At 56.1% G+C, this 24,759-nt stretch overlaps 5 protein-coding genes across 7 annotated transcripts; 2 read left to right on the forward strand and 3 right to left on the reverse strand.

The window, feature by feature from the left end:
- Positions 1-1,478: 1,478 nt before the first annotated feature.
- Positions 1,479-3,608, reverse strand: FAM167B (family with sequence similarity 167 member B). Its single transcript, XM_064471297.1, has 2 exons — positions 2,728-3,608; positions 1,479-2,079 (listed from the first exon to the last, which is right to left on the reverse strand). Exons 1-2 carry the CDS (start codon positions 3,016-3,018, stop codon positions 1,816-1,818), a joined length of 555 nt encoding a protein of 184 aa, XP_064327367.1. The 5' UTR covers positions 3,019-3,608; the 3' UTR covers positions 1,479-1,815.
- A 245-nt stretch (positions 3,609-3,853) lies between these two features.
- On the forward strand, positions 3,854-8,710 carry LOC135316767 (myotubularin-related protein 9-like). 2 transcript variants are annotated; one of them, XM_064471292.1, is made up of 12 exons: positions 3,854-4,315; positions 4,930-5,207; positions 5,425-5,484; positions 5,784-5,892; positions 6,204-6,329; positions 6,468-6,641; positions 6,757-6,974; positions 7,098-7,259; positions 7,399-7,540; positions 7,645-7,865; positions 8,063-8,214; positions 8,350-8,710. In XM_064471292.1, the coding sequence occupies exons 2-12, from the start codon at positions 5,011-5,013 to the stop codon at positions 8,511-8,513; spliced, it is 1,725 nt and encodes a 574-aa protein (XP_064327362.1). In that variant the 5' UTR covers positions 3,854-4,315; positions 4,930-5,010; the 3' UTR covers positions 8,514-8,710. The 2 variants fall into 2 exon arrangements, with proteins under 2 accessions (XP_064327362.1, XP_064327364.1); XM_064471294.1 differs by lacking the exon at positions 5,425-5,484 and having other exon boundaries at positions 3,855-4,315.
- An 800-nt stretch (positions 8,711-9,510) lies between these two features.
- EIF3I (eukaryotic translation initiation factor 3 subunit I) lies at positions 9,511-14,268 on the reverse strand. Its single transcript, XM_064471295.1, has 11 exons — positions 14,181-14,268; positions 13,924-14,016; positions 13,701-13,788; positions 12,626-12,691; positions 12,095-12,244; positions 11,864-11,991; positions 11,484-11,594; positions 10,973-11,062; positions 10,552-10,625; positions 10,256-10,348; positions 9,511-9,911 (listed from the first exon to the last, which is right to left on the reverse strand). The coding sequence occupies exons 1-11, from the start codon at positions 14,181-14,183 to the stop codon at positions 9,830-9,832; spliced, it is 978 nt and encodes a 325-aa protein (XP_064327365.1). The 5' UTR covers positions 14,184-14,268; the 3' UTR covers positions 9,511-9,829.
- TMEM234 (transmembrane protein 234) lies at positions 14,209-17,295 on the forward strand. Of its 2 annotated transcripts, XM_064471302.1 has the most exons (5): positions 14,209-14,280; positions 15,253-15,404; positions 15,847-15,913; positions 16,103-16,195; positions 16,919-17,295. In XM_064471302.1, exons 1-5 carry the CDS (start codon positions 14,268-14,270, stop codon positions 16,978-16,980), a joined length of 387 nt encoding a protein of 128 aa, XP_064327372.1. In that variant the 5' UTR covers positions 14,209-14,267; the 3' UTR covers positions 16,981-17,295. The 2 variants fall into 2 exon arrangements, with proteins under 2 accessions (XP_064327372.1, XP_064327370.1); XM_064471300.1 differs by lacking the exon at positions 14,209-14,280 and having other exon boundaries at positions 14,985-15,404.
- A 318-nt stretch (positions 17,296-17,613) lies between these two features.
- Positions 17,614-24,646, reverse strand: DCDC2B (doublecortin domain containing 2B). The gene is made up of 6 exons (XM_064471303.1): positions 23,891-24,646; positions 23,024-23,081; positions 22,518-22,594; positions 22,150-22,281; positions 21,490-21,636; positions 17,614-18,359 (listed from the first exon to the last, which is right to left on the reverse strand). Exons 1-6 carry the CDS (start codon positions 24,166-24,168, stop codon positions 18,164-18,166), a joined length of 888 nt encoding a protein of 295 aa, XP_064327373.1. The 5' UTR covers positions 24,169-24,646; the 3' UTR covers positions 17,614-18,163.
- Between the last annotated feature and the right edge of the window lie 113 nt (positions 24,647-24,759).

Below are 24,759 nucleotides of genomic sequence, written 5' to 3' on the forward strand. Positions count from 1 at the left end.
GAGCTAGTGACAAACCCTGATGGCTTCCTGCCATCCCTGGCACGGAGGGTCCCTGCTCTGGGTGCCCCTGGCCACCAGTCTCCAGTGACCAGGTGGGCAAGGGGATGCTCAGCCCCTTGGCTGATGGGGGAGCGGAGTCCTGAGGGCTGGGAGACGTGCTGTGAGGGGCCAGCGATGGGCAGGGGTTTGTCACCCGCTGCCCAGGCAGTCCCGACTAGCTGAGACCCCCTGTCCCCTGTGCTGTCCTCTCTCCGGTGCTCAGCGTGGGCAGCCTGGCGGTGCCATGTACCAGCTGCTTCTGACACCGTCCGACCCTGAGCGGGTTGTGGGACTCATCCTGCACCCCACAGCCCCTGCTTTGGCCGTCACCACTGGGTCACCCCAGACCATGGCATCCCAAGAACCGCAGTGACGGTGGCTGAAGCCGAGGGAACACTGTGCCCACCCAGGCTGCCAGCCCTGTGTTTTTAGAGACAGCTCAGAGGAGAGCAACCACAACGCTATTGTCTTGGCTTTTGCGATCAAACATGAAGCCGCAGGTACCTGCCGGCTGCTCTGCAGAGGCAAGGGCAGGAAGCCCAGCTGCACTGGGGGGGGCGGTTGCGGCAGCTGGGGGGGGCACCACAGCTGTAGCACCAGACGCAGCATCTGCCCTTGATGGGACATTTCCCAGGGGCAGCCCTGTTCCTATCGTGCTTGCCAACGCCACGGGTGCCCCATGCAAGTAGTGGTGGGGAGCGCTGCCAGGCCCTGGGGTGTGTCGCAGTTTTGGGGTGCACAGTGAGCTCTCCCCATGTCCTGCTGCTACCCTGGGAAGGAGAAGCAGCCCCTGAAATTATCCCCGGATCGTTCCACAGCTTTCCCGGGTCACCCCACATCTTTCCTGGCATGGCTTGCAAAAAGCGTTACGTGAAAGTCACGTCCCCAAGCAGCAACTTCTTTTCTAAAGGGTTTGGTGTTAATGGAGGAAGGGAAAAAGCCAAAAGCAAAACCCTCTAGTGAGGGCAGCGTTGCCAGCCCTTGCTGGCACTAACCCTGGGGTCCCTGCTGCTCCTGGCACAGCACCGCAGGGGCTCAGGAGATGGGGCAGGACAGAGCCACAGAGGCTTCCAAACCCCAAGCGTGGCCCCCGGTGCCTCAAAAACAACCCCTCCATTCGCAGCCAGTTTGGTGACGAGTGTTTCCTGCAACGGCACAGCCCGCGCACCCACCCGCTGCCAGGGGCACTGGGGGAGAGGCTGGAAACAAGGTCCCTGAAGCAGAGACACCGTCTCCCTGGCACAGCACCATCCTGCAGCAGAAAGTGGTGAGAAACTACCTACCCTGCGAGCCAGAGCCCTCGGGAGCAGACAGGGAAGGAGCAAAGGCATTGGGGTCCCCCCTGCAATTCTCATGTACCCCCCAGCTAAGGGCCAGGAGCCACATCTCGAGGCGTAGGCAGGTGCTCAGGTGCATGCAACAGAAGGAAAATACATCAGTTCTTGCCTTCACCTCCTTTTATTCCTCCTCAAAGGGCTGCTCCCCATATTTTCCACTGTGGTTGACCCCACTGTCCTTAGTGCCAGGGCACTGGGTGCCCCAAAACACCCTGTGCCAGATGGGAACAGTAGCTTTTCCCGTTCCATCGTGGCACAGCATTGCACCATGGCTCAGCACCACCTGCCCCGAGGGAACCCAGCCCTGGCAGCATCTCTGCAGTCCCCGAGGCACTCGGCAAGGGATCTGCGAGCCCCACCAGGTCCGGATGCACCCGTGGGTGCCTGCAAAGCTCCCATCTGTGCTCAGAGCCGAGCAGTCCGTGGGGTCCTGCCGTGCTTAGCAGAGGGAGAACCGTCGGGAGTTGATGTTCATGCGGGTGACTCCGATATGCTTGAGCGGCATGGAGAGCAGGAAGGCGGCCTTGGGCGGGATGTTGCAGAGCAGGTCCGAGTCTTCCTCGCAGCCCTCGAGGCCAAAGGTAGCATCATCCAGCATCTCCTTGTGCTGGTGGCAGGCCTGCTCCACCTTCAGCTGGTGCAGCTGTGCCCGCAGGCGCATCAGCTGCTGTGCCAGGCGCTGGTCCGCAGCCTGCATCTCCCGCTGCACGGGGAGACGGGTGTCAGGGCCGGAGCTGCGGGGTTCAGCGGCCCATGCGGCGAGAAAGCTGGGGCAGCAGGGCTGGGGCTTGGCCAGGGCACAAACCCACCAAACCCACAGGCACCCTGTGCACACACAGCCCCGGGATCAGCACAGAGCCCACACACACAGTCCCGGGGTCAGCACAGGGTCTGTGCCAGGGTCACAGCCCAGAGCCAGCTCAAACGCCCGTCATAGCGTACACACGTGGCTGTCGCTGCCTGTGCCACCCATGAAAGCCACCGCGGCCGTGCCACACCGATGAAGTCTACCACAGCCATGCCACCAGCAGAGCAGGCAGGAGGGGGTGTCAAGTGCAGACCCTGACAGAGCTGTGACCCCCAGCGCTGTGCAAGGGACACGGGCAGAGCTGCAGCACCACAGAGCCACACGCACCTTGCAAAAATCCACGCATGCCGGCCGTGCTGGGCAAAGGAGCAAAGCACTGCATTGCGGCTGGAGCACCCTGGCCCCGGCACACGCTGTCACTGCTGCGTGAGGTTGGGCTGCAAGCACTCCCGCTGCACGGAGGAGCCCCACAGCCCCATCCCCACCTTGGGGCTCAGCCCTTGCCCACTCCTTGTGCCCCCCATCCCACCAGCAGCTACTCACCAACTCCATCCTGAGCCACTCCAGAGCTGATTCCATGGTGGCAAAGCCACAGACGCCACCATCCCGCTCACCCTCAGGGTGCCCAGGGCCCTGCTCTGTCTGCTGTGCCCCCCCAGGGGTCTGGCTACACCAGGGCTGCCCCCGCACCCGGGCTTCCCACTCCAGGTAGGAAGGTCTCCGTGTCTGCAGCTTCAGCTTGGCCGTCAGCGCCTTCACACTGTCCAGGCTCTCCTCCTCCCAGGTGGGCTCCTCTTCGCCCAGCTCCTTGAACTTCAGGTGGCAGAAGGACATGGTGGCACCTGCTGCAGCCCCCGCAAACCCCTTGGGGTGACCTCTCCCCCCGCTCAAAACCCTTGTGCAAACCGAACCTCTGCCCCACTGCGCCCACAAGGCAAGGAGCACCCTGGCCACAGGCACCCACCCACTGCCCTGGCTGCACCCGAGACCCGGCTATTTATTCACCCCCAGAACAATAAAGGTTGGGGACGCCGAGGGCAATTATAACGGGCAGGAACTTTCCTTATCCACAGGAGTGCAAAGGAAGGGTTTTTTGGTTTTGTTCGTTGGCGGTTTCGGGTTTTTTTTATTTTTCCTTTTCTTTTCTTTTTTAGCATTATTGTCTCCAGCTGGGAGGGGACTCCCAGTTCCCCGGGAAGAAGCCTTCACTGGGATGTACTGGCAAGGATGAGCGGGGATGATTTATCTCCGGGTGCCGCCGCCCTCCCGCACCCGGCCGGGGCCGGGTGGGGAGTGCAAAAAAAGCCAAAGGAAGGAAAGAGAAACCGGGGGAGGGCTGAGGGGGGGGACGGGGCGAGCAGCCGGGGGGCAGCCGGGGACCCGCATCCCGGCCGGGCCGTTAAGGTGGAACCAGGTCAGAATCGGGCCGCTGCCCCCACCCCCACCCCTACCCCCATACCCAGCGGTGCAAGCGCCGCACGGGGTGGCTCCGGGAGCAGCGACGGGGGGCCGGGTTTTGCCTGCGCCCCGCGGGCACCGTCTGTCCCGGGGACGTGCCCCCCGTGTCCCCTCCAGCCCCCCCAGAGTCGTCCCCAAAGACACGCCCCCCCCCGTCCCTTCGCCTGTCCCCTCGCTCTCGCACCCCACGGGTCCCCCCCCAGCCCCTCCCTGTCCCGGGGAGCGGAGCACCCCTCCCGTGGCCCCTGCACCCGCTGCCCGCCGGCGGGGCCGCCGCGGGGCCGCGCCACCTTAAACCCGACATCCGCCGGGCGCGGAGCCCTGCGCCGAGCCGCCGTCCCCGCCGGCATGGCAGGGCTGTGCGGGGTATCGCCCGCCTCTCTGCTTGCACCCTGAGCTCTCCTGCTTGCACCCCAAGATCCGTGCTTGCACGCTGGGGTCTCCTGCTTGCACCCCGCAGTCTCCCGCGTGCACCCTGAGGTCCTTGCGTGCACCCCGCGATCCCCTGCTTGCACCCGGAGATCCCTGCTTGCACGCTGACGTCCCCTGCTTATTCCCAGCAGCTCCCTTTTTGCCCTCTGAGGTCCTTCGCTTGCACCCCACAGTCCCCCGCTTGCACCCCAACATCCCCACTTGCACCCTGAGGTCCCCGCCTGCCGCCGAGCCCGACCAGGTAAGCACAGGGGTGGCTGGGGCAGGCAATGCTGCCAGGCGCTCACCCTCTTCCTCCTCACCCAGGGCACTTGGCAGCAGCTTCTGCTCCGTCCCCCGGCCTGGGGGCGGCTGTGGGTGCAGGCAGAGCCCGTGGGTGCAGGCAGAGCCCGTGGGTGCAGGCAGAGCCCGTGGGAGCTGGGGTCAGGCAGGTGCCAGGGGTCTGGCAGCGGTCGATGCAGCCCCACCATACAGCCCCAGCGTGACAGGCCCCAGCGCAGGCAGGAAAGGACCCAGAGCTGCTCCCTGCAAGGCAGCAGTTGCATTTTTACCAGCCACCAGAAATCTACTCCTCCTGCAGCACGTCCAGCACCGGGCACGGGGTACCTGGCTTGGGGTCTGGGAACTGCCAGGGAGCCCAGAGCCAGCTCACCCCGTGCCTCAGTTTCCCCATCTGCAATGATACCATTGCCGGGGTGGGGGAAATAAGTCACGCAGGGGAAGCTCCATATGGTATAAGTGACAATGTAAACACGAAGAGGGGGGTGAGGCTCTAGGGCCCAGCATGACGCAGGGGGAAGAGGGGGTTTCCAGGCTGGGCTGTGCAGCTGCAGGATTTCCCCTTTCTCCCTCCAGCCTGGTGGCGGCTGCCGGTGGCAGGTCCCTGTGCTTGGCCAAGGCAGGCTACGCTGGGGGTCAGCAGCCACCGGAATCACCATGGAGTTCTCCGAACTGATCAAGACGGCGACAGTGGAGAGCGTGCTGCTGTCGTGCACGGGGCTGCCGGCGGTGAAGGGCACCCTGTGCATCACCAGCCACCACCTGCTCCTCTCCTCCTGCCCTGGCGGGGACGCCCAGCCGGGCACTGTGGAGCTCTGGCTGCTCATCCGCAACGTGGATGCCGTGGAGAAGAGGTGGGTCTCTCCCCATGGCCAGCCCCGCTCTCCCTTCTAGTGGTGTCACCCCTGCCTTAGCTGGAGGAGATTTCCCGCTGCTCTTCTGGTGCCGGCGGCAGAGCATGGCCACCCCACAGCGCTGCCCGCCGAGCCGCGTCCCTCTTCTTCCCCATGGCCCACGCCAGGGACACTCGCGGCACCGGGCATTGACCTCTTCTTCTCCTCCATGCCTCAGAGTGCAGAATTTAGGCTGGTACCAGCCCCCCCGGAATAATGGCTCGCTGCGGGACACCAGGTTTGGCTTTTAACACTCTCTCGGCTCTGCTAACCTGCCCGGCAGCGCCCAGCTTTGTGCTAACCTCTGTGGTACCTGCCAGGCCCCGGGCAGGGCAGGGAGGTGGTAGGAATCCTGGCTTCAGGTGCCGTATGAGAGCCAGTGATTTGGCACCTGCACCAGCGCAGCCCTCCCTCTTCATCGCACTCAGCTCTCCCAGGGGGGGAAACGGCAATTCGGCACTGTCGCATGTCTGTCTGCATGTCTGTCTGTGCGCACGGACCTACAGCCAGCCCTGACCCTCCTCCTGCCTCCCCCAGGCTCGCTGGCTCCTCCGGCACCATCACGCTCCGCTGCAAGGACCTGAAGGTGCTGCAGCTGGAGATCCCGGGCATGGAGGAGTGTCTCAACATTGCCAGCTCCATCGAGGTGAGCTCCCGGGCGGCCAGAGAGCCCGGCCTGAGCCGTGCCGGGGTGCAAAGGGTCGGCAGGAGAAAGCGGCCATTCGAGGTGTTTGCATTTGGTCTGTCATTAACGTGGGTAAATACTCAGCTCCCGGCCTGTGCTGGCACAGGGTGCCCGCGGAGCTGGTGGTGCCAGTACCTGCCTGCCCAGCCCTCACTTGCAGCTGGGACATGGCCAGGGGTTTGCAGAAGCTGCCCTGGGGATACGATGGGGACATTCCCAGCCATCTCCATGCTCCCCACCCATGACCAGCTCCCACTTTGCTCCCACTCCAGGCTCTCTCCTCGGTGGACTCCGTGATGATGATGTACCCGTTCTTCTACAGACCCGAGAGCCTGAAGCTCGAGGAAGGATGGCACCTTTTCCCCCTCGAGCAGTACTTCCAGCAGATCGCCTCGCAGGTGAGCCTGGAGGGGAGACACCCGGCTGCGCTGGGAAGCGGCTCCCCCCACGCCTGCTGGGCTGCCCGCTGGGGCTCATGCTGCTGGGGCTGCCAGGGAGGCACCCGAGGCAGCCCCCCCACCCCACGTCTTCCCCAGACGAGCCAGTGGCGGCTGAGCGACGTGAACCGGGATTTCACCACCTGCCCCACGTACCCTCCCGCGGTCATCGTGCCGGCGGCGGTGGACGATGACAGCTTGCGGAAGGCTGCCCGTTTCCGGCAGGGCGGGCGATTCCCCATCCTCAGCTATTACCACCCCAACAACGGCACTGTGAGTCCGTCTCCCCGTCCTGCCCTCGGGTGAAGGTGGCTCAAAGCCCCCCCAATCCTGTGGGGTTCCCCCAGTGCCCCCCAGCTCTCGCTGCCTGCCATCCCTCACCCTGCAGGCGATGCTCCGCAGCAGCCAGCCGCTGACAGGCCCCAACCGAAAGCGCTGCCGTGAGGACGAGATGCTGCTGGGGACGGTCCTGGACGAGGGGGAACGGGGCTTTATCATCGATACACGGTCGGCCCAGGCAGCAAAGCAGGCTCGGATGACGGGAGGGGGCACAGAGCCCAAGTCCTCCTACCCACAGTGGAGGAGGCTGCACCGGCCCCTGGAGAGGTGAGGGGCTGTGCTGAGGTCTGGCATTCTCATGACATGGGTGAGCACACTGCCTTGCCAATGGCACGGGGTCTCCAGCCCAAAAGGCTTGCCAAGCCCGACACCACTTTCCTCCCCTGCCAGAGGCCGCCCATTACAGGAGAGCTTCATTAAGCTGGTGGAAGCCTGCAACGACACCTCGCTGAACATGGACCGGTGGCTGAGCCGGCTGGAGAGCTGCCGCTGGCTGAGCCACGTCAAGGCGGCCCTGAGCACGGCCTGCCTGGCTGCACAGTGCATGGACAGGTAACGGGGGGGGTGGCTGCCACCCCACGGCCCCTGCTTTCCCTCTTGCAATGCTCTTAGTGTGGCACAAACCTTGGGTGTCCCCCCCGGGCTCACTGGCACAGCCAGCATCGCCCCGACTGCCGGCGCTTGCCTGCAGGGAGGAGGCCAGTGTGCTGGTGCATGGGGCGGAGGGGACAGACACGACGCTGCTGGTGACAGCGCTGGCCCAGGTCATCCTGGACCCGTCCTGCCGCACGCTGGTGGGCTTCCAGGGGCTGCTGGAGCGGGAGTGGATTGAGGTGAGACAGGTGGTCCCGAGGGGGCTGAGGACCCAAGCCCAGCTAGGCACCCCCAGCTCCCCTTCACCCCCACCCCCGTGTTTCCCCTTGGGGGGGTCCTGCAGGCCGGCCACCCCTTCCACCTCCGCTGCGCCCGCTCTGCCTACTCCCACGCCCGGCTGAAGCAGGAGGCACCGCTTTTCCTCCTCTTCCTTGACTGCGTGTGGCAGCTGAGCCGCCAGTTCCCCTTCTCCCTGGAGTTTGACGAGCGCCTCCTCCTCACCCTCTTCGACAACGCCTACGCCTCTGCCTACGGCACCTTCCTCTGCAACAACGAGAAGGAGAGGCAAGTGGGGCAGGCGGTGGGGACACCACGGTCACCCCCCTGCCCTTGGGGCAGACCCTGCTGTGGCCAGGGCAGGTGCTGACCCTGCCTTCACGCTGCCGCATAGGGCAGAGCGAAGCCCTTCCTGTCACAGTGTGGGTCACATCTGGCCCCAAGACCCCTGGCAGGGACTGAAATGTGTCTCGACTCTCCCATAGGTGCCTGTGTAAAGTGAAGGAGAGCACACACTCCCTCTGGGCCTGGTTGAACCAGCCTGGGGAGAGGAAGAAGTACCTGAACCCTCTTTACTCACACAACACCTTGGTCATCTGGCCCTCCGTGGAGCCCCAGAGCATCCAGCTCTGGCAGGGTAAGCTGGGTCCTCTGCTCTCAGAACCCGTCTTCAGCTCCGAGCTGGGCTGGGTGAGGGAAAGCTGCTCTGCTTTTCCCTCTCTCGACAGAGATATGGCACAGCTGAAATGACACACAGCCCCTTCTCTCCTAGGTTTATTCTTCCGATGGATCCGTTCATCCCAGTACCTGGACGAGGCCTGGGCAGAGATCCAGCGGTTAGCAGAGGGCAACGACCCCCCGGTCAAGGAGAGCACAGGGAACAGGCTAAGCCAGTCTCTCTCTGACCCCGCTGCCCAGACGGAGAACGAAAGATGACCGGCAGTGTGGGCAATTCAGTCCCCGCAGGCTGCTGGGCCAAGGTGACGCTGCAGCTTTCCGCGGGATGCGCTGTGCAGGACACAGGCCCTGCGGAGCCCGGAGGACAGCTCTGGGAGAGGAGAGACTCCCTTCCGCAGCCTCCAGGCTGCACAGACTGAGCTTGTTTCAGTAAAGTGCTCTCTCTCGCAGCCGAAGCCTGCTTTTCCACTTACACAGGGCAGGAGCATCCCTGCTCCCTCGCAAGCGGGGCTCCTTCCCGCTCTCCTCCCCAGCAGGATTTCAGCAGCGCTCGTACCTGGCCCGCCGGTGGAGCAGAAGGGCAGGAGGCAGCAGGAGGCCGCTGTGCCCAGCAGCAGCAGCCCCTGGCAGCTCCCGCCATGGCGTCCCGGCTCGCAGCCCCTGCCCGGCTGCCAGGCACGGTCAGCACAGCAAAAACTAAGCGGCACAACACACTAAACCCACAACATTCTCTCCACAAAGGGCATGATGGCTGCAGTTTAAGTGTTTCATCAATCACTGAGCTGGGAGCCAGGCCAGGAAATCTGGCCTTGAACCCGGTTTTGGGGAAGGAAAGAGATACAAACCACCCCTCCAGCCAAACAGACACAGGGCAAGAGGGCTGGAAGGATGAGGATTTGCAACACAAGTGTGCTAGTGCAGGAAATAACTGTTCCATGAGGAAAGTTGGCTCAGGGTCAATCCAGCAAATAAACAAAGCACCAGAACTGGGCGCGTGTGTGTCATTCGGAAAACAATGACTGGCTGCAGCACTTCCAGCCTGTTGACACTTCAGGGCCGGACCCGAACCGTGGCTGCAGATCCTCCCTGGGAAGGAGTTAACCTGGGGTGGAGAGAGGCCCCAGGAGTAACAGCACTGCTGTCTGCCCACGGGTGGGGAGCAAGGCACTGCCAACAGAGCCAGGAAAACAAAGTGCTCAGGTTAATCTTGTTCCAGACAAAAAAAAAAAACAACAACCCACCAAAACCACGGAGGTGCTTTTCCTTGTGTTTATAAAAGATTTTTATTTCCTGATGATTTTTTTTCTCCCCTGATATATAAATATGCCCAGCAGGGCAGGAAGCTAGCACCCCCGGGGGCAGGCAGGCAGCCCAACTCCCTTCCTTGCCTTCACTACTCCTGTGAAAGCCAGTCCTGCCCTTTGGAGCAGTCGGGTTTCTCATTCCCCACCTTCACACCACCCGATTTTGCTGCTAACTGCTTCCTGCTGCCTCCCGGGGAGCAGGCTGACTTCAGGCCTTATGACAGTTCTGTGCAGGAGCCGATGGATTGGAAGAGGAGAGGAAGGTCTCCTTTAAGCTTCAAATTCAAACTCAAAGTACTGGGGATCGAAGTAATGGATGCGAACGTAGCCGTCCTCGCCCCCGCTGCTGTAACTGTACGGGAGGGAAAACAAGACGAAGTCACTGATGTTGTCAGGAGGTCACAGAGCCTATGTTTATACCAGTATTAGACTATTCTCACACCACCCTCTAAAAACTAATAAAGGAGTCACAGGATAGAAAAAATAGCAGCGACGAAGCCAAAACATGCAATCGGGGGTAAGGGAAGCCCCCGGACAGCCTGGGGGCGGGGGGGGGGGGCAGCAGGGCTGGACTAGAATTAAGGAAGGTGCTGGCTCCATTCCCACTGCAAAGCCCCCGTGAGCCCAGCCATATCCTAACCAAAAGGTGGGCTAGGCTTGACTGGGGCACGCTGCAAGACCCACAGAGATCCTCACCTCTTCCCATCAGGGTGAAAAGCAACGCTGTTTATCGGACCAAAGTGACCCTTCACTCTGCCAAACTCTTCTTCAAAAGCCAGGTGGAAGAACCTGGGAGAAGGAAGAAGATTTAAATTATCACAAGAAGTCAGGAGCCTGGTTAGGGATGCAATCAAGGGTTTTCTCCAAAAAGCTCTGCAAGTTTAATAACTCCTCCAACACTGCCAGGAGCAAGATGCTCTGGGACAAGCACCCCTGGGCTGCCAGGAGCCCTCCAGGTGAGGGCTCAACCCTGCCAGAGGAGAAGGACCAACCTCGCCTCAAATTTGCCGATCCTGGTGGAGGTTGTGGTCACATCCATGGCCTCTTGCCCACCACCAAGCACGACCTGCAAAGGAGAGAAACCAGAACCCTTCAGTGCTGCTTACACCAGGCTCAGCAGCAGCAGGAGAGAAGGGAGCCAAGCCTTGGGGAAGCCTCCCACTAACACAGCAGATCCCACAGCCTCATGAGCCCGCTTGGCTCCAGCCCCGGAGGAGTTCCCACCTCCCAGACACATTCATTTGAAGATCAGAGGGCACAAAGCCTTGCTCCCTGCACCAGACCACAGTGAAGATCCCCAGACCCATCCCACAGCCATGTTTTTTGCTGGACTGGCAACACTCTGCTTTCCAGCCACCTGGGACAATGCAGGAGCCACAGTAAGACTGTCACAATGAGCGAGCTCGTTCTTACATGATCAAAAATAGGGGAGAGTGCAGCAGAGTTCACCGGTCGCTCCGTCCGGAACGTCTTCAAGTGCTCAAGTGTCGTGCAATCAAATAGCTAGGAGGCAAAAGGGAGAGAGTTATTCAGCAAAAGGGCTGCCAGCCCAATGAACTCACACAAATCTGGCTGCAAGGCCTCAGCTGGGCAGATGTTAGCTCTACAGTCGCTCACGGGCACCAAAATCCTAAAAAGCATTTCCCCAGAGTCCCAAAACACCGACCTAAGGTAACTCTTGCCTCTATCATTTTCTGGAGGTAGCAAACTGCAGCCTTAGTTTTGGCAATGTTGTTTCCAATGCCTGGCTCTTAATTCAACGTGGTGGTGTCTCCCCTTTTTCTCACTGAACTTTCCCACTAAGCTTTGGCTTTGCATCTGCTCAAATTCCTAAGGAGCAAACCTCTGTGACAGCCACGGCTCTGAGCAGAGCTCCTGCAAGTAAATACCAACAGCCCACCCTGTTTCCAACAGGAGGCCTCACCTTGGCTGTGTTGTCCTTGGAGGCAGTGATGAACATGGTCATGTCCCTGGAGGTCTGAATATCATTGATTTGCTTGGTGTGCTCCTTGATGTTCGAAAGCTGCTCCCCTGACTGAAGGGTAAAGAAGGCAGTTTCAGCATGCTGGCGAGTGAAGCAAGCATACATGCAACTTCTCTATTAAAAACAGTTTAGGAGATGTCACTGTCAGCAGCAGGGCAGATGTTGGTACATCAGCCTTGCTCAAGGGAGTGGCATGTTTTAACTATCCTTCCACGAGTTCTGCTGGTTTGAGCCAAAAAGCCCATGTTCTGTCCCATGACCGCACCAGGAATGCTGCGATGTCCTCCCCCGAGGGAGATGCTGTTCCTTATTGGACTGACCTTGGCACTGAACTGGTTCAGCTCTCCACTCTCATGTCCTGCGATGATGAACTCTCCCAGAGGGCCCCACACAGCACTAGTGATTTTAGAATCACTGCAGGGGATTTTCATGTAAGGCTCGTTGTTCTCTGCAGGAAGGAAGGAAGGAGACAGACAGACACAGTGGCACTGGCTCTGGCGATCAACGCTTCCCCTTATTCCCTGGCGCAGGCACTGGCCCAGATTTCTCACCGATCTGGCTGGGGTCCCGGAGGTCAAAGAAGCTCACAAAACACTGATAGCCCATCTGCTTGTCTGTGGAAAACATGATGATGTTTCCTCCAAAGTCGAAGCCACACGTCCTCACTGCTGAGCTGGTCTTCACCAGAGCGAGCTGCTTTCCTGAACACAGAGCAGAAACCGTCAGTCGCCTCAGTGGGTCTTTTGCTGCGAGGTTAATGAGAACGAGCAGCCAAACAGCAGGGTCAGAGCGAGGATGAGAGCATCGGGTGTAGCTGATGAGCAGGTTTGGTGACCTGCAAGCACTAACTGTGCGTTTTGACTGCTCAGGCAGTAAAGTGAGTAAATTGACCAAATAATCAAGAGAAACCAGGCGCATACACAAACCCTCCCCTCCAGCAGTCTGAGTTAGCATTCAGACTTCTTTCAGAGGGGCGAACAAGCACGTGTTACACCGCCACCATGTCCTACGAGCTTTGCAGACTTCAGGGCAGGACAGAGCCATGACTCAGAGGCAGCTACAAGGGAAGAGAAGAGCCTTACCCGTTTCACAGTCCCAGAGCCGACAGCTGTTATCCGCAGAGCCAGTGAGCACATGTCGTGTGTCCCCTAGGTCACTAGTTAGGGAATAGCAGTGCATTCTCAGCCCCAGAAAGCTACTGTCTAAATTCCCAGACAATATTTATACACAGGATTAAAAAGCCATATTACACAGAGGTTGGACAACTTCCATTCCAGAACCAGCAATACTCCAGTACAGAGACGGAGTCCAAATGCTCTCATTACAAAACCCACAACTTTCCTCGTGAAATATTAAAGAAAAAGGCTCCAGCTCTCACATTAACACAACCTTTACACATTTTTGTCTCTGCTACCTGCTACCCACATTGGAGACGGGATACCTTGTGCAACTTGCACTCCCTGAGCTCCCAGCGCCACCACAGCAAAAGCAATGATGCACAAACGAGAGGAGACAGAATCCCAGAACAGTGGGTGTTGGAAGGGCCCTCTGGAGATCACCCCGTCCCACCCCCTGCTGGAGCAGGCACCCCCAGAGCAGGGGCACAGGGCCGCGTCCAGGCGGGGTGTGAATGTCTCCAGGGAAGGGACCCCACAGCCTCTCTGGGCAGCCTGTGCCCCTGCTCTGGCACCCGCACAGGGAAGGGGTTTGTCCTCATGTTCAGGGGGAACTTCCCGTGTTCCAGCTTGTGCTCGTGGCCCCTTGGCCTGTCGTTGGGCACCGCTGAAAACAGTCCGGCCTCATCCTCTTGACACCCACCCTTCAGATATTTATAAGCACTGATGAGATCCCCCCTCAGTATTCTCCTCTCCAGGCTGAACAAACTCAGGTCTCTCAGTCTGTGCTCATAAGAAAAGTGCTCCAGTCCCCTGATCATCTTCATGCACGCTGCACACGCTATTCCAAACAACAGCCAAGAAGAAAAATACCCGAAAGATGGAGTAAGAGAACGAAAGCAGAAGAGTTAAATGCACCGTATCGCCCTTGCGTTCCTCTTTAAGAGAAAACAGCGCAGCAGTTGGGAGGAATCAGCTGAAGTGAATCATTTTAAAGAAAATATATGGGACAGACAAACTGGTTTCTGTGATCAAAGGATACAGTCCGCGTCCACGCACCAGACGGCTCCTGTGTGGCCATTGTAGGTGCCCAGCCTCTCTCCATTCACTGAATACCAAACATTGACGATCTGGGGGAAGAAAACAACCGAGCACCCCTCTTACTAGACAGATCAATTAATGGGGCTGATGAACAGTTATGACGGTGGGGGCCGGATTTCACCCGGGGAGGGAAAAGAGGGGCCGGCAGGGCACGCCTCACTCACAGGATCCTTGGCTACGGTGAAAAGCAGGTCTCCCTCCCGGTTGTACTTGATCTGCGTGATGGAGCGCTCATGGCCCTGCAGCAGGATCGGCTTCTGAGAGGGGAGAGGGCCATTTAATATCTGAGGTGAGAGGCGGCCTCACACCCCGGTCCCGGGGCCCCGCCGCGGCCCCAGAGCCCCGGGACCAGGCTCCCTGCACCGCCCGACCACGGCTCACCAGCCCCGTCCCCAGTCCCGGTCCCCGTCCCCGCTCTCACCATGGCGGCAACACTGAAGCGAGAGAGAACCCCGCGATCGCTTCCGGGTCAAAGGATGAGCGGGGCGGAAATGGCGTCACCGTCGCTATGGCGCCCGTGGGTGAGATTCCGGGACTGAGGGATGGGGCTGCCGGGCAGGCGGGGTGGGGTGTGAACGGGGCCTTCCGTGGGCGGGGGAACGAAGAGTCACCGGCCGGATCTTTGTGGGGTCTTCCCTGAGGGGGGAGGTGGCGGCAGGCTGGGCACGGGGGGGGCTTCCCTGAGGGTGGAACGCGGCCACGGCCTGGAGCCCCGCGGGGCCTCCCGTGAGGGGGGCTTTTGGCACTGCCGGGGGCAGAGGGGCCCTGCAGGGAGATCTGGAGAGCTGCGCAATCATCAACCGTGTCAAGTTTAACAAGGGCAAGTGCCGGATTTTGCCCCTGGGGCTCGGCAGCCCTGTACAGACAGGCTGGGGAGCGAGGGGCTGGGGAGCAGCTCTGCAGGGAGGGACCTGGGGGTTCTGCTCGACGGCAAGTTGGGCATGAGCCAGCAGCGTGCCCTGGCAGCCCAGAGGCCAGCCGTGCCCTGGGGGGCACCGAGCCCTGCATCGCAGCCGGGCGAGGGGGGGATTGCCCCGCTCTGCCCCACGCTGGGGCGGCCTCACCCCGAGTGCTGGGTGCAGGTTTGGGCGCCGCAGGACATTAAGGGTATAAAGCTACTGGAGAGTGTCCAGAGGAGGGCCACGGAGTTGGGGAAGGGTTTAGAGGTGAAACCGTGCGAGGAGCGGCTGAAGTCCCTTGGTTTGTTCAGCTGGAGCAGAGGAGGCCGAGGGCAGCCCTCATGGCGCTCTGCAGCTCCCTCCCGAGGGGAGGAGGAGGGGCAGTGCTGGTCTCTGCTCTCTGGTGACCAACGCCAGGGCCCGAGGGAACGGCAGGGCGATGTGCCAGGGGAGGGTTAGGCTGGGCATTAGGGAAAGGCTCTTCCCCCAGAGGGTGGTGGAGCCCTGGAACAGGCTCCCCAGGGAGGCATCACGGCACCAGCCTGGCGATGTTCAGGAAGCACTTGGACAGGGCCCTCAGACAGTGTGCTCCAGGAGAGGCAGCGGCGCTGGTGCTGGTGGCCGTGCTGTGGGGCAGCACCGGGCCGTTCCTGCGGACGGGGGCAGCGGGGCTGGAGGATGTGCGGCGCCAGGGCCACCTGCAGCAGCTGCTGGCCGAGATCCGCTTCCTGGGCCTCAACTACAAGGTGCGATCCTGTCCGGGCTCCGGGGCCAGGGAGGTAGCTGGGCATCAAACTGCCCTTGGGATCACCCCTGCCTGTTTACTTCTGGACTTGATGCTTTTAATTAAACTGTTAAATATTCCATCTGTCATTAGAATTGCTTCTTCTCAGTAATATTTAATTGCCTATAGCACTGCTCTTCCCCTGCAGAATTGAGACCGCTTTCATAGGCAGCAGGTCATTAACCCTCATATTTTGCATTAAATAAGCACGGTCTGCCTTCTGCAGATTGGGGAACTGAGAGGCTGAGCAGCACATGACTGGCAGCGGAATCACCAGTGTGCCACATTTCCGCTGCCAAACATGGCACAGGGCGAGTGGGCGTGGGCTCCTTCGCTGGCCACTTGCTGCGGGGCACGTGGTGCATTTGCAAGCAGCAGCTGACAGGCTTGTGTTCTTCCTGCAGTACATGGTGCCTTTTCTGCTCAATCAAGGTGGATCTCTCCTCTTCTACCTCACCTTGGGATCCACAGGTTAGTTCTCATTGCTTCTGTGGAGCACGTTGATTGGGATGTTGGGAGAACCAGTGCTATTGATGACGATAGTGACTCAGCTAAACATCAAGCAGCTGTCTTGTAATAATCACCAACAAAACAAGTGTCTTATGATTTGTACAAGCTCATCCATTTTAAACTGCTTTAACACAAACTGTTCCATTTCAGATCTGTCCCTGGCAGTACCGCTCTGTAACTCCCTGGCTTTGATAGTCACGCTGGTGACTGGGAGGATTCTGGGAGAGGACATTGGTGGCAAAAGTAAGTTACACTTAAAATATTTCCTCACGTTGTTTCCTGCATCTATTTGCTGACTTGATAGTGTGGGCTACCCTCTAGTCTCCCGAAAAACAGCAAACACCCACGCTAGTTAAGTAGTATCTCTTGCTACAGAAGCTGAAAAGGAAGTGAAACAGCCTTGAAAGTGGGCCATAAGTAGTAAACTTGAAGATAGAACTGGCTTTCTAAGCTAACAGAGTTTACAGGCTTGAGCCTTTACCTAACTAGATATTTAACTGTAAAAGAAGCACTAAATAATACGCCCACCATGGAAAATGAATGCCCCATAAGCTCCCAAATGTCAACACCCATCCTTCTTTTCTTCCCTTACATCCTACAGTAACATTACCCTGCTCAGAAAGTCAGAAAACAGCAAGGAATGTGAAAGCTTAAAACCACCAGGACCTGTCACCATAGCTGTAGGAATGCACTAAAGTGTTTTTTTTGTTGTTGTTTAAGCCTGGCTCTCGCTAGGCAGCCATACAGCATCAGCATCATTTTCTTGGAAACACGCTTTGCCGGATGTATACAGGCAGTCCAGACATCCAGACCCCTTCAAAACTGGCCTGGTCCAGGCTGTATCTATCCAGACATTTATGCTATCCCACTTACTGTGACATCGGAGCAGTGTGTATGTAGCAGTGAGAAGATATGACTAGTGTCGAACCGTACAAGTTCCCAACACGTTATTGTTCATTCCGGCAGGGGCTGCGGCAGGAATGCTGCTCACTGTCCTAGGAGTCACACTCTGCGTAGCTGGTTCGTGAACGAGATGCAGCAAGAAGCAGAGGAAGAGAACCTCTTCAAAGGTAACCCCCATGGCTGAAGGGGGAAATTCTGCCTCAGCAACAGACCGTTCGGCTCAGTTGGACCTAGGAAGCTGTATTTTTGACACACAGATGTCAAAAAAACCATGAAAATGTGGACTGTATTCCCTGAGCACCAGGGTGGGACTTGCAAGGACATCCTATTTAATGTCTTAAGGAATGTTTTTGTCTGTGGGTGTTTCAAGGCAAGGATGATTGAATTGTCTTGTTCAGCACTGGAGGGATAATAAATGGTTAATAAAACATTCAAAGGGAGCTTCTGGAACAAAGCGGTTTTTCTGTAGAGAGAATCTATTTAGGGACTCTCCCTTTCGTGGCCAAGCACGTGAAATTGGCTTCCTCCACTGCGCCCAGCTGCAACGTACCAGGTCACGCTGCACAGCCTCTTAGGCAGAGGTTACCACATGGCTTTTCTCCCCTGGAGTCTCGTGGAGCGCCTCTCATCTGTCAGATAACAACAGTGAAGTTGGTCCCTAGGGAAGGAAGGGTGTTTTACTTTTCCCTGAAACTACCCAAAATACCAGATAGATCACAGAAGGAAAAAAAAAAAAAGGATCTTTGTTACCCTTGTAATTCATCAGGAAGTCTAGGGAGGGAACTACAGAAAGCCTGGCACAGAGAGAGAGGGTTAATACAAGATCTGTTGATTACCATGACTTTTCCTAAATCAGGGAGATGCTCCTAGAACAAGATGACAGAAACAAGATGTATATATTTTTGGGAACAGGTTTGATGGCTGCAAACGTTATCCAAGCGTTCCAAGTCAGACTGACAACGATGCGATGAAATCTCTTTATAAGAAGTATCTGACATAGAACAAACTTCTTGACAGGCATTTTGTTATAAAGGCATGTATTCTGTTCAGTAATTCTTCCGTCCCAAGTTCAGATACTGACCAGCCGAATTAGAGTTCAGAAAAGCAGCCATATCTTCTGCCACATCATCACACCACAGCGATGAGGAAAGAGGGAAGATCTTCATTATTAACAACATCGCGCATCTGATTCATTGCTCACTGGTACTCTGCTTCTCAAGCCTAGGTGATGGGGATGCTCGACTTTAGAAGAGTTTGTTAATTCATCAAAGAGCTTGGCGGGTCTGTGGCATTACAGAAATCCACCATTCACATGCTTTTGTTACCCACAGCTGTGCGGATAGCTGTGTACCTGACTGTCCCACTTCTCCCATCACACCCCCTCTGCGAACTCTTCAGAGCTCTTTGCTGCCAAGGGCAACATCGTATGGTGCTTTCCATCCTCAGAGCTGCTGGCATCCCTTTCCTCTGCCACAGTCTTTTGTGATTTCTCTGAAGTCCGTACCTTTTTGCAGTGAGAAAGAAATACAGTTATTAATGTAGCACTTCACTGTTACAGAAAGATTCTGGGAATAAATCTGGATTCCGTTTCCAGCCTTACCATGGCTTTGGTATGCAAAGTTGGATCTCTACATTAAATTCAAAGGTGATTTATTTAATGCCTAGTGATTCTCTCCCGCTGCAGAGGGGAGCTCTGACACTCAAATAATGATGCCTGTGTGGCAGTGTGGTCGGGGGGTGGGGGGCCAGTGGAAAGCAGCACAGAGTGCCCACCCCACTAAGAAATGCCGGCCCAGCCTCTAGAGCAAACACAGGACATCAGGCTCCCCATTGAGCCAAGCCAGGAACTATTAGCTAATTCTTTGCTAGGGCTTTCTCTAATTTAAGTTCAAAGGAGTTGTTTTCCTTTGAAGTCCTAATTAATCCAAAGAGACTACCTAGGCAGAACTGTGAATCACCTACCATATAATGCACATCCTCCCATTACATCAATTCTATATGTCCTTATGAAAAGTTTAAAACATTAATATGCCACAAACAATAAGCATCTTGCAGACATTTTTCACTCAGAATTTTGTTTTTAAAATAACTACTTTTTCCCTTAAAAAAAAAGATTTTAAACTTGTTACTATCTAAAAAAATGTGTTCAGTCATTTTATGAATTACATGTTTATTTGTGCCAGCTTCTAAGCTTCATCTGGCTACAGGCAAGTTCTGCTTAACTAGGTATATTTGGGGGGGGTACTGAATTTTAGTGTAAGAAATCTGAACACAGCCAGGAAGGATATTATATACCTCTTAGAACCATTAAGTGCAATAAATACCTTACTGTGGGGTATCGTTTTGGCTTTTGGTATAAGTTCTTCTGCAACTCTTTGGAACAGGCATAAGGATAGAAGTGATACACACACACACACAAAAAGAAAAAACAAAACAGGGAAGCCTTTGATGCTGTTAGAGCAGTGGGATGCTGTAACTCACATTCCAGAAGGGAAATTTTCATTACCCAGATGACAATCTCTCAGCTTTCTAAAAATGCAAAGTCCTGCAGTTACGCACTGTCCTTTGGTTTCTGAAGTTCCCCCTGGTGGTTATTTTCATCTTTACACATTGCAGAGGGAAGTGCAGCGCTTTGTCAGCCTAACGAACAGGACTTAGAACAAGTGAGAAAATGGAAGGACTTCCCCAAGCAATGGCTATAAACTATCGATCGATGTGTTCTCACAGGCTGTCTCTGAAGGGCTGGCTCTTGGAGTTGGCCCCCCTGCGGCACAAAACCCGCAGCACCGATTGCGGTGGGGCCATGAGTACTTCCCTGCAGCAGTGAGACTCCTAAGAGGGCAGAAAATAATTTCTTAGACCTGATCAATGGGTACATCCACCCTTGTGTGTTCATCCCCTTTTACTTCCTGGGCACATTGCATCTCCTTCCTAGGACCTCTGGTTTTATAAGCACTTTCTTCTGCAAGGAGAAGAAAAGAGAGAAGCTGTTCAATGGTTGTGTATGGCAGATAGCCATGGCCTGGTCTCGCTGAGGCTACAGAAAGGTCCTCGTATGTACCCAGATGAGGAGAGGAAAGAAGCAGAAATACGGAAGTTATTGGATGCATCGCTGCTTTCTTTCAGTGCATCTGCAGGTATTTTGTCCTTTAGCGTCAAAGTAAAGCCAGTCTTCCCCTACACCTACAGCAGTGTCCTTTACCTTGATCAGGCCAGCACTGCACATTCCTGTTGCTCCTTCTGTTTTGTCTTGCACGGACAGGTTTAGCGTGGAAAACAGACTCTTCCTCTTTGAGGCGAGATCTCCTGGCTGGCCTTTGCAGCTGTGGAAAAGCAAGTGGGGTCTCGTCTTTCTCTGCAGCGCCTGTGGTCTGCACCCTGCGGCTGTCCAGCTGAAAGCATTCATCACACACTTCTGATTGGCCTTCTTGATAAAACAGTTCATAAATCAAGAGAAGTTTTGCAGGGCAACCCCTAAACACTGCAACTTTCCCCTGTGACCCTTGATCCTGACTGGTGCAAAGCTGTGACACTGCATTCTCTGACCAGGGTGTTCAGTTGATGCTACAAGTGAAACAGATACAGGGAACACATGAAATGCTTTTTGCGGTCACTGCTACCTGTTGAGGTGGTTCAGCAAGAGCAGAGTCACCAGCTCTGTCCTGGGAGGTGGCACAGAGTTCACCAAACTGAAAACAAAAAAGGAAAAGGACATTTTAAAAGCAAATAGCACAGATAGCGCAGATGCACATTTCAATGGACGATCTAGGACAGCCCAGCTGTGGGATCTGTAGCCTCTGCGGGGCATTTTACCCGCACAGTGAGCGGGAAAGATATCCTAGCTCCAGGATGAATTCTCCCTGTCTATCAGCCAAAAAGGAGAAGAGGTAAGTGAGGCCACTTTAAGGAATTTTTCTTCAGGCAGTGCGATTTAATTCACGTGTGATCTGGCCATGTAGCAGTCTCTGGCTCCTCTCCTTTGGGAAGGGTGCCAAGCAAGGATGCCATAACCATGGCAATCAGGAATGGAGGTTGCTGTACATGTCCATTGCTTATGGAGGGATGCCTGCACAAAAGCAACTGCGATGACAGCGCAAACGGTCCCGCGCCAGCTGAGCCACCTACCCTTCTGCGGGATTTTTTGCGCCTGCTATTTGGCTGGTTCCTGTAACAAAGAAGCGGCGGATTCTCAGTATCAGGCAATAGTCAGCTGTAAGAGGACACGATCTCCCCTCTTCCCATAAGAGAGCGCCCCTGGAGGTGTTTTTTCTCAGCGCAGGTGGAGCACGCTCCACAGCCACACGCGTTCCTGTTATATCACACAGCCCACCGCAGGCTGGTTAAATTCAATGCCCAGCCTAAGGGGCAGGTGCTCCTCAGAGCTCAATGAACACTTAACTGAGAAACAACCAAACCACTTGTTTTCTCTGGCACTGAAGTCTGGATTTCCGGCGCTAACCCTTACACCAAAAGCTTTGAAAACGTATTCTCTCCTCCTAAACTTCCAACACATGAAGCAAAAACTCAAGCCTTGAAGCAGACAGCACTGAACGGGAGGGCTACAAAAAGGATGGCTTTAGTTGAAGACCACCATGGAGAAGATTCTTTAAACCATGCAGCCACATTCTACGTACCACAGCTTCCCGCACACAGAATCCCGGGGCACCAGCAGCTCCAAGTAAGGCAGTTTTTTGTACTCTTCATTTCCCACTGCCACGTAGTAATCGCCACTCACCAGCTCCTCCCCACCAGACACCTGGGTTCCGTCCAGCCTGCAGAGCCTCCAGGCAGAGACAGCAAAGGTTTCAGAGCTGTCACAAGACTGAACAACCCCTCAGCATGGAAGCAAACATGCACAAACTGGGAAACAAGACTGCGACAAGTCAGAGAGGATCAGTCAAGGAAGTACACCAAAATACTACAGCGAACAATCAGTGAGATGCAGTAGATCTCAGCTTTCTCCTTGGGTGTCAGTAAATAGATGTATGAGGAGAAGATAGGCTGTATTTGTTGGATAAAGCCCCTCTCTCTAGACATAAACCTCTTTTTATGCCATGCTTTACTGTTTGTTTATTGCTTTTTCACCAGACCACTAGCAACATCAGCCCTCCTCACAAAGCACCCTGGACATTGGGGTTATCCCCGATTTAAAGATGAGAAAACCTGAAAAGCAAATGAGACTGCAAAAGCAGGCTAGAAGCATCTGCACTCCCGGTCCTCTGTGCCCACCAGAGCTGCTTATGTTCTGGACATAAGAAAAAGAGGAGTCAGCAGTCCCTTATCTGGATACCCACTTGTTAACAGCTCCACTACGCAGGTTGGCTTTCTCTGTCAGTGTGGCCAGGAGCGTGTCCCACTGCAGTGGGGTGCTCTTGGAGAGCAGCAGCGGGAAAGGAGGGCTCAGCAGATCCCCATTCCGGAAAACACTGCAGTAGAAACAACCCAGAGTGTGCAATGAGCCAGTATACCTGCAGCTGTGGAAGGTGGCAGGAAAAAAGGTAGCCACCGGTGCCTGGCTGATATTTACAACAAATACTTCTGGTAGAAGCTAGGAATTGTCTCTGTGGGGCAGCAATCCCAGGATCTCACAGAGAAATCCCCTCCTCCAGCCTCTGAAAGCATTCCCAGAGACCCTCCAAGGAGAAAACACTGGGGCACTTACTGTATCATGCAGGGCAGGTGGGTGTGCTTCTGCCATCGTGCGGGGACATTCGACTTCCAGGGAGCCACCGTGTGGAACTAGAGACAGAGTGCACAAGAACGGCGACAGCCCTGACGCCGAGCCTCCCAGGGCTAGCTCCTTTTCTCCGTCAGGAGCTGCCTGCCCCGGGACACTACCCGCCCTGCCTCCATGCTTGCTGCTGCCAGGTGGGGTTTGTTGTCAGCAACGCCAAGGCTGGAGAGGCTCTTCACGTAGCTGAGCATGTTCCAGAATTGCCAGCAAACCTCTGAGCACAGATCCTTCCCCTGCACCGTTAAGGAGGGCGGGAGGTACACAGCAGCAGCCCCTACACTGTCTCACGTGTCCTGCCGATTCCTGTGGCACTTTTGCCTGATCTCCACCTCGCAGCCTTAAATCTCAGTTTCATCAGTGCCAGCCCTATTCCCTCTCACACCCCCCGGCTCATTCTGCACCCCCATCTGCCCCTGCTCAGCTCCAGGACTCACCTGCAGACCGTCACTGTTCCTTGTCCCACAGAGCTCCTTCCTTCCATGACTTAAATAGCTGTGAGAACAAAAACACAACGTTGCCACATACCAACTGGGCCAGGGCTGACTAAAGAGCAGCGACAAAACGACCAACTTTGGGTCACTTACTGGGGTCACTTCTGCAACAATTCTCTGCGAGCCTCACCTCATGGTCTCCCTCTCTTCAGCCTAAATTAAAGTCTGCTACGTTTAAGCAATTCCCAGCCAAATTCAGGCCATTTCAGATTCCCATCCTAAAGACACCCAGAACATTTTAATCCTTTGTGTTAATCACCAATTAAGGTTCCAAGGGCTGACCAATGTTAATGCAGCCTGGAACCCCACCCCACCACACACAGACACCCCCTCAAGAGTTAGGTGATGCCATGAACATCTTTAGCTCTCTGTATTCCAGGATAAAGCAAACCAGTTCTGATTTGAGGATTAGGAAAAAAAAACTCCATCAAACCAAAGCAAAAGTATTTGTCAGTGGAGACAGCGCGACTGCGAGCTCTGCTAAGGAAGTGGGCAGCAGAACCTCCCACACACCACAAAACGAGGTGCACGGGAGCAGCACCGATCACAACATCCTGCCAGAGAACGCATGCCTCCCCCAACATGTTTTCTTCTGAGAGTCAAGTGACCTTATCAGGAATATTTGCATTTTCCGAGTGATCTGGAAATGTGTCCAGCAGTTTCCAGCAGGAAAAGAAACTAATCAGTCTCCAACTTTCATTGGGTTTGTACCTCTCTTACCTCTTTTTTCCATTCACACCCAATACGTTCCCCGCAGAGGCGATCGAAAGCCACTTACCAAACCCAGAGACCAAAGGTCCATCTACTCACTCAAGCCTTTTGAACTTTTCAAAGCCCGCAGCCACATACTGGCACCCGTCCTGCAGGTCCCGCAGCTCAGCGATGCGGTGGCCGTGCCTGGGTGTGTAGAGGTTCCTCACAGCCAAGGGCGCACGAACGCTTTTGGTCACCTCATTCAGAAACGCCTCAAAGGTCAGGAACCGCCGATGGTTCACGACAATTTTCCTCCCGGGGAAGAAGGGGTCACCGTTGCGATACACCACCACATTCTTGGCTGGAGGTGCCAGAGCTAAGCCATGGGAGCCCATCCCCTGTGGGTCAAGCAAGGCTGGCTGACCACAGAGGCGAACAGACCACCACGGGGTGCAGAGGAGAGCCTCCCACTGAGCCCAAACCCTTCCGACCAGCCGCTCTCGTGCTCTGCCGTCCCTTCCCAGCGCAGTCTGGTGTGACTGGCTGTCTCCATGGACGCAGGCTCAGCAGGAGGAAGTTGTGGGCCCGTCTGGAGGCCACATCAAACAAGCTGCAGAGCACCTTTCTGTCTGAGAACCAGGAACCACACAGCTCTTTAATCCTCAAACACGAAGTCCTGTGAGCTCCCTCACAAGCCACTGTGGCCACCAGGCTCGGATTACGCATGGAGGTACAGTACGTGCCAGTATCTTTACGGCAGCAGCTCACATCCCATGCGGAGCAGCGCTACCCAGAAGCTGTCACCCCCTCACCATCGCTTGCTACCTGCACAAGTGCAATGGGTTTCTGTCCTGTGTGCACTGGACAAACATCCACATCCCAGCGGACACTCCGCCATTTGCACTGAGCAGGTTGCCATGGGTCGAAGCGGGCCGTGGACTCACTTGGCTCTGCCCAGGAGAGGAAGGCAAGCCAGACAGGAACAG

The sequence above is a fragment of the Phalacrocorax carbo genome, chromosome 22 (assembly GCF_963921805.1).
Source record: "Phalacrocorax carbo chromosome 22, bPhaCar2.1, whole genome shotgun sequence".
Taxonomy (NCBI): Eukaryota; Metazoa; Chordata; class Aves; order Suliformes; family Phalacrocoracidae; genus Phalacrocorax; species Phalacrocorax carbo.

Coding starts and splice junctions, on each gene's coding strand:
- FAM167B (XM_064471297.1), bottom strand. CDS start 3,018: ATGTCCTTCTGCCACCTGAAGTTCAAGGAGCTGGGCGAAGAGGAGCCC. Junction 2,080..2,727: donor AGTGGCTCAGGATGGAGTTG/GTGAGTAGCTGC, acceptor CTCCCCGTGCAG/CGGGAGATGCAGGCTGCGGA.
- LOC135316767 (XM_064471292.1), top strand. CDS start 5,011: ATGGAGTTCTCCGAACTGATCAAGACGGCGACAGTGGAGAGCGTGCTG. Junction 5,485..5,783: donor GGCTCGCTGCGGGACACCAG/GTTTGGCTTTTA, acceptor TGCCTCCCCCAG/GCTCGCTGGCTCCTCCGGCA. Junction 6,330..6,467: donor TCCAGCAGATCGCCTCGCAG/GTGAGCCTGGAG, acceptor CGTCTTCCCCAG/ACGAGCCAGTGGCGGCTGAG.
- EIF3I (XM_064471295.1), bottom strand. Junction 11,595..11,863: donor TGAACCAGTTCAGTGCCAAG/GTCAGTCCAATA, acceptor TTTACCCTTCAG/TCAGGGGAGCAGCTTTCGAA. Junction 10,349..10,551: donor ATCGGCAAATTTGAGGCGAG/GTTGGTCCTTCT, acceptor TCCTTCTCCCAG/GTTCTTCCACCTGGCTTTTG.
- TMEM234 (XM_064471300.1), top strand. CDS start 15,207: ATGTTCAGGAAGCACTTGGACAGGGCCCTCAGACAGTGTGCTCCAGGA. Junction 15,914..16,102: donor CCTCACCTTGGGATCCACAG/GTTAGTTCTCAT, acceptor GTTCCATTTCAG/ATCTGTCCCTGGCAGTACCG. Junction 16,196..16,918: donor AGAGGACATTGGTGGCAAAA/GTAAGTTACACT, acceptor TCATTCCGGCAG/GGGCTGCGGCAGGAATGCTG.
- DCDC2B (XM_064471303.1), bottom strand. CDS start 24,168: ATGGGCTCCCATGGCTTAGCTCTGGCACCTCCAGCCAAGAATGTGGTG. Junction 22,595..23,023: donor GGAACAGTGACGGTCTGCAG/GTGAGTCCTGGA, acceptor CTCTGTCTCTAG/TTCCACACGGTGGCTCCCTG. Junction 22,282..22,517: donor CACCTGCCCTGCATGATACA/GTAAGTGCCCCA, acceptor TTTCTACTGCAG/TGTTTTCCGGAATGGGGATC.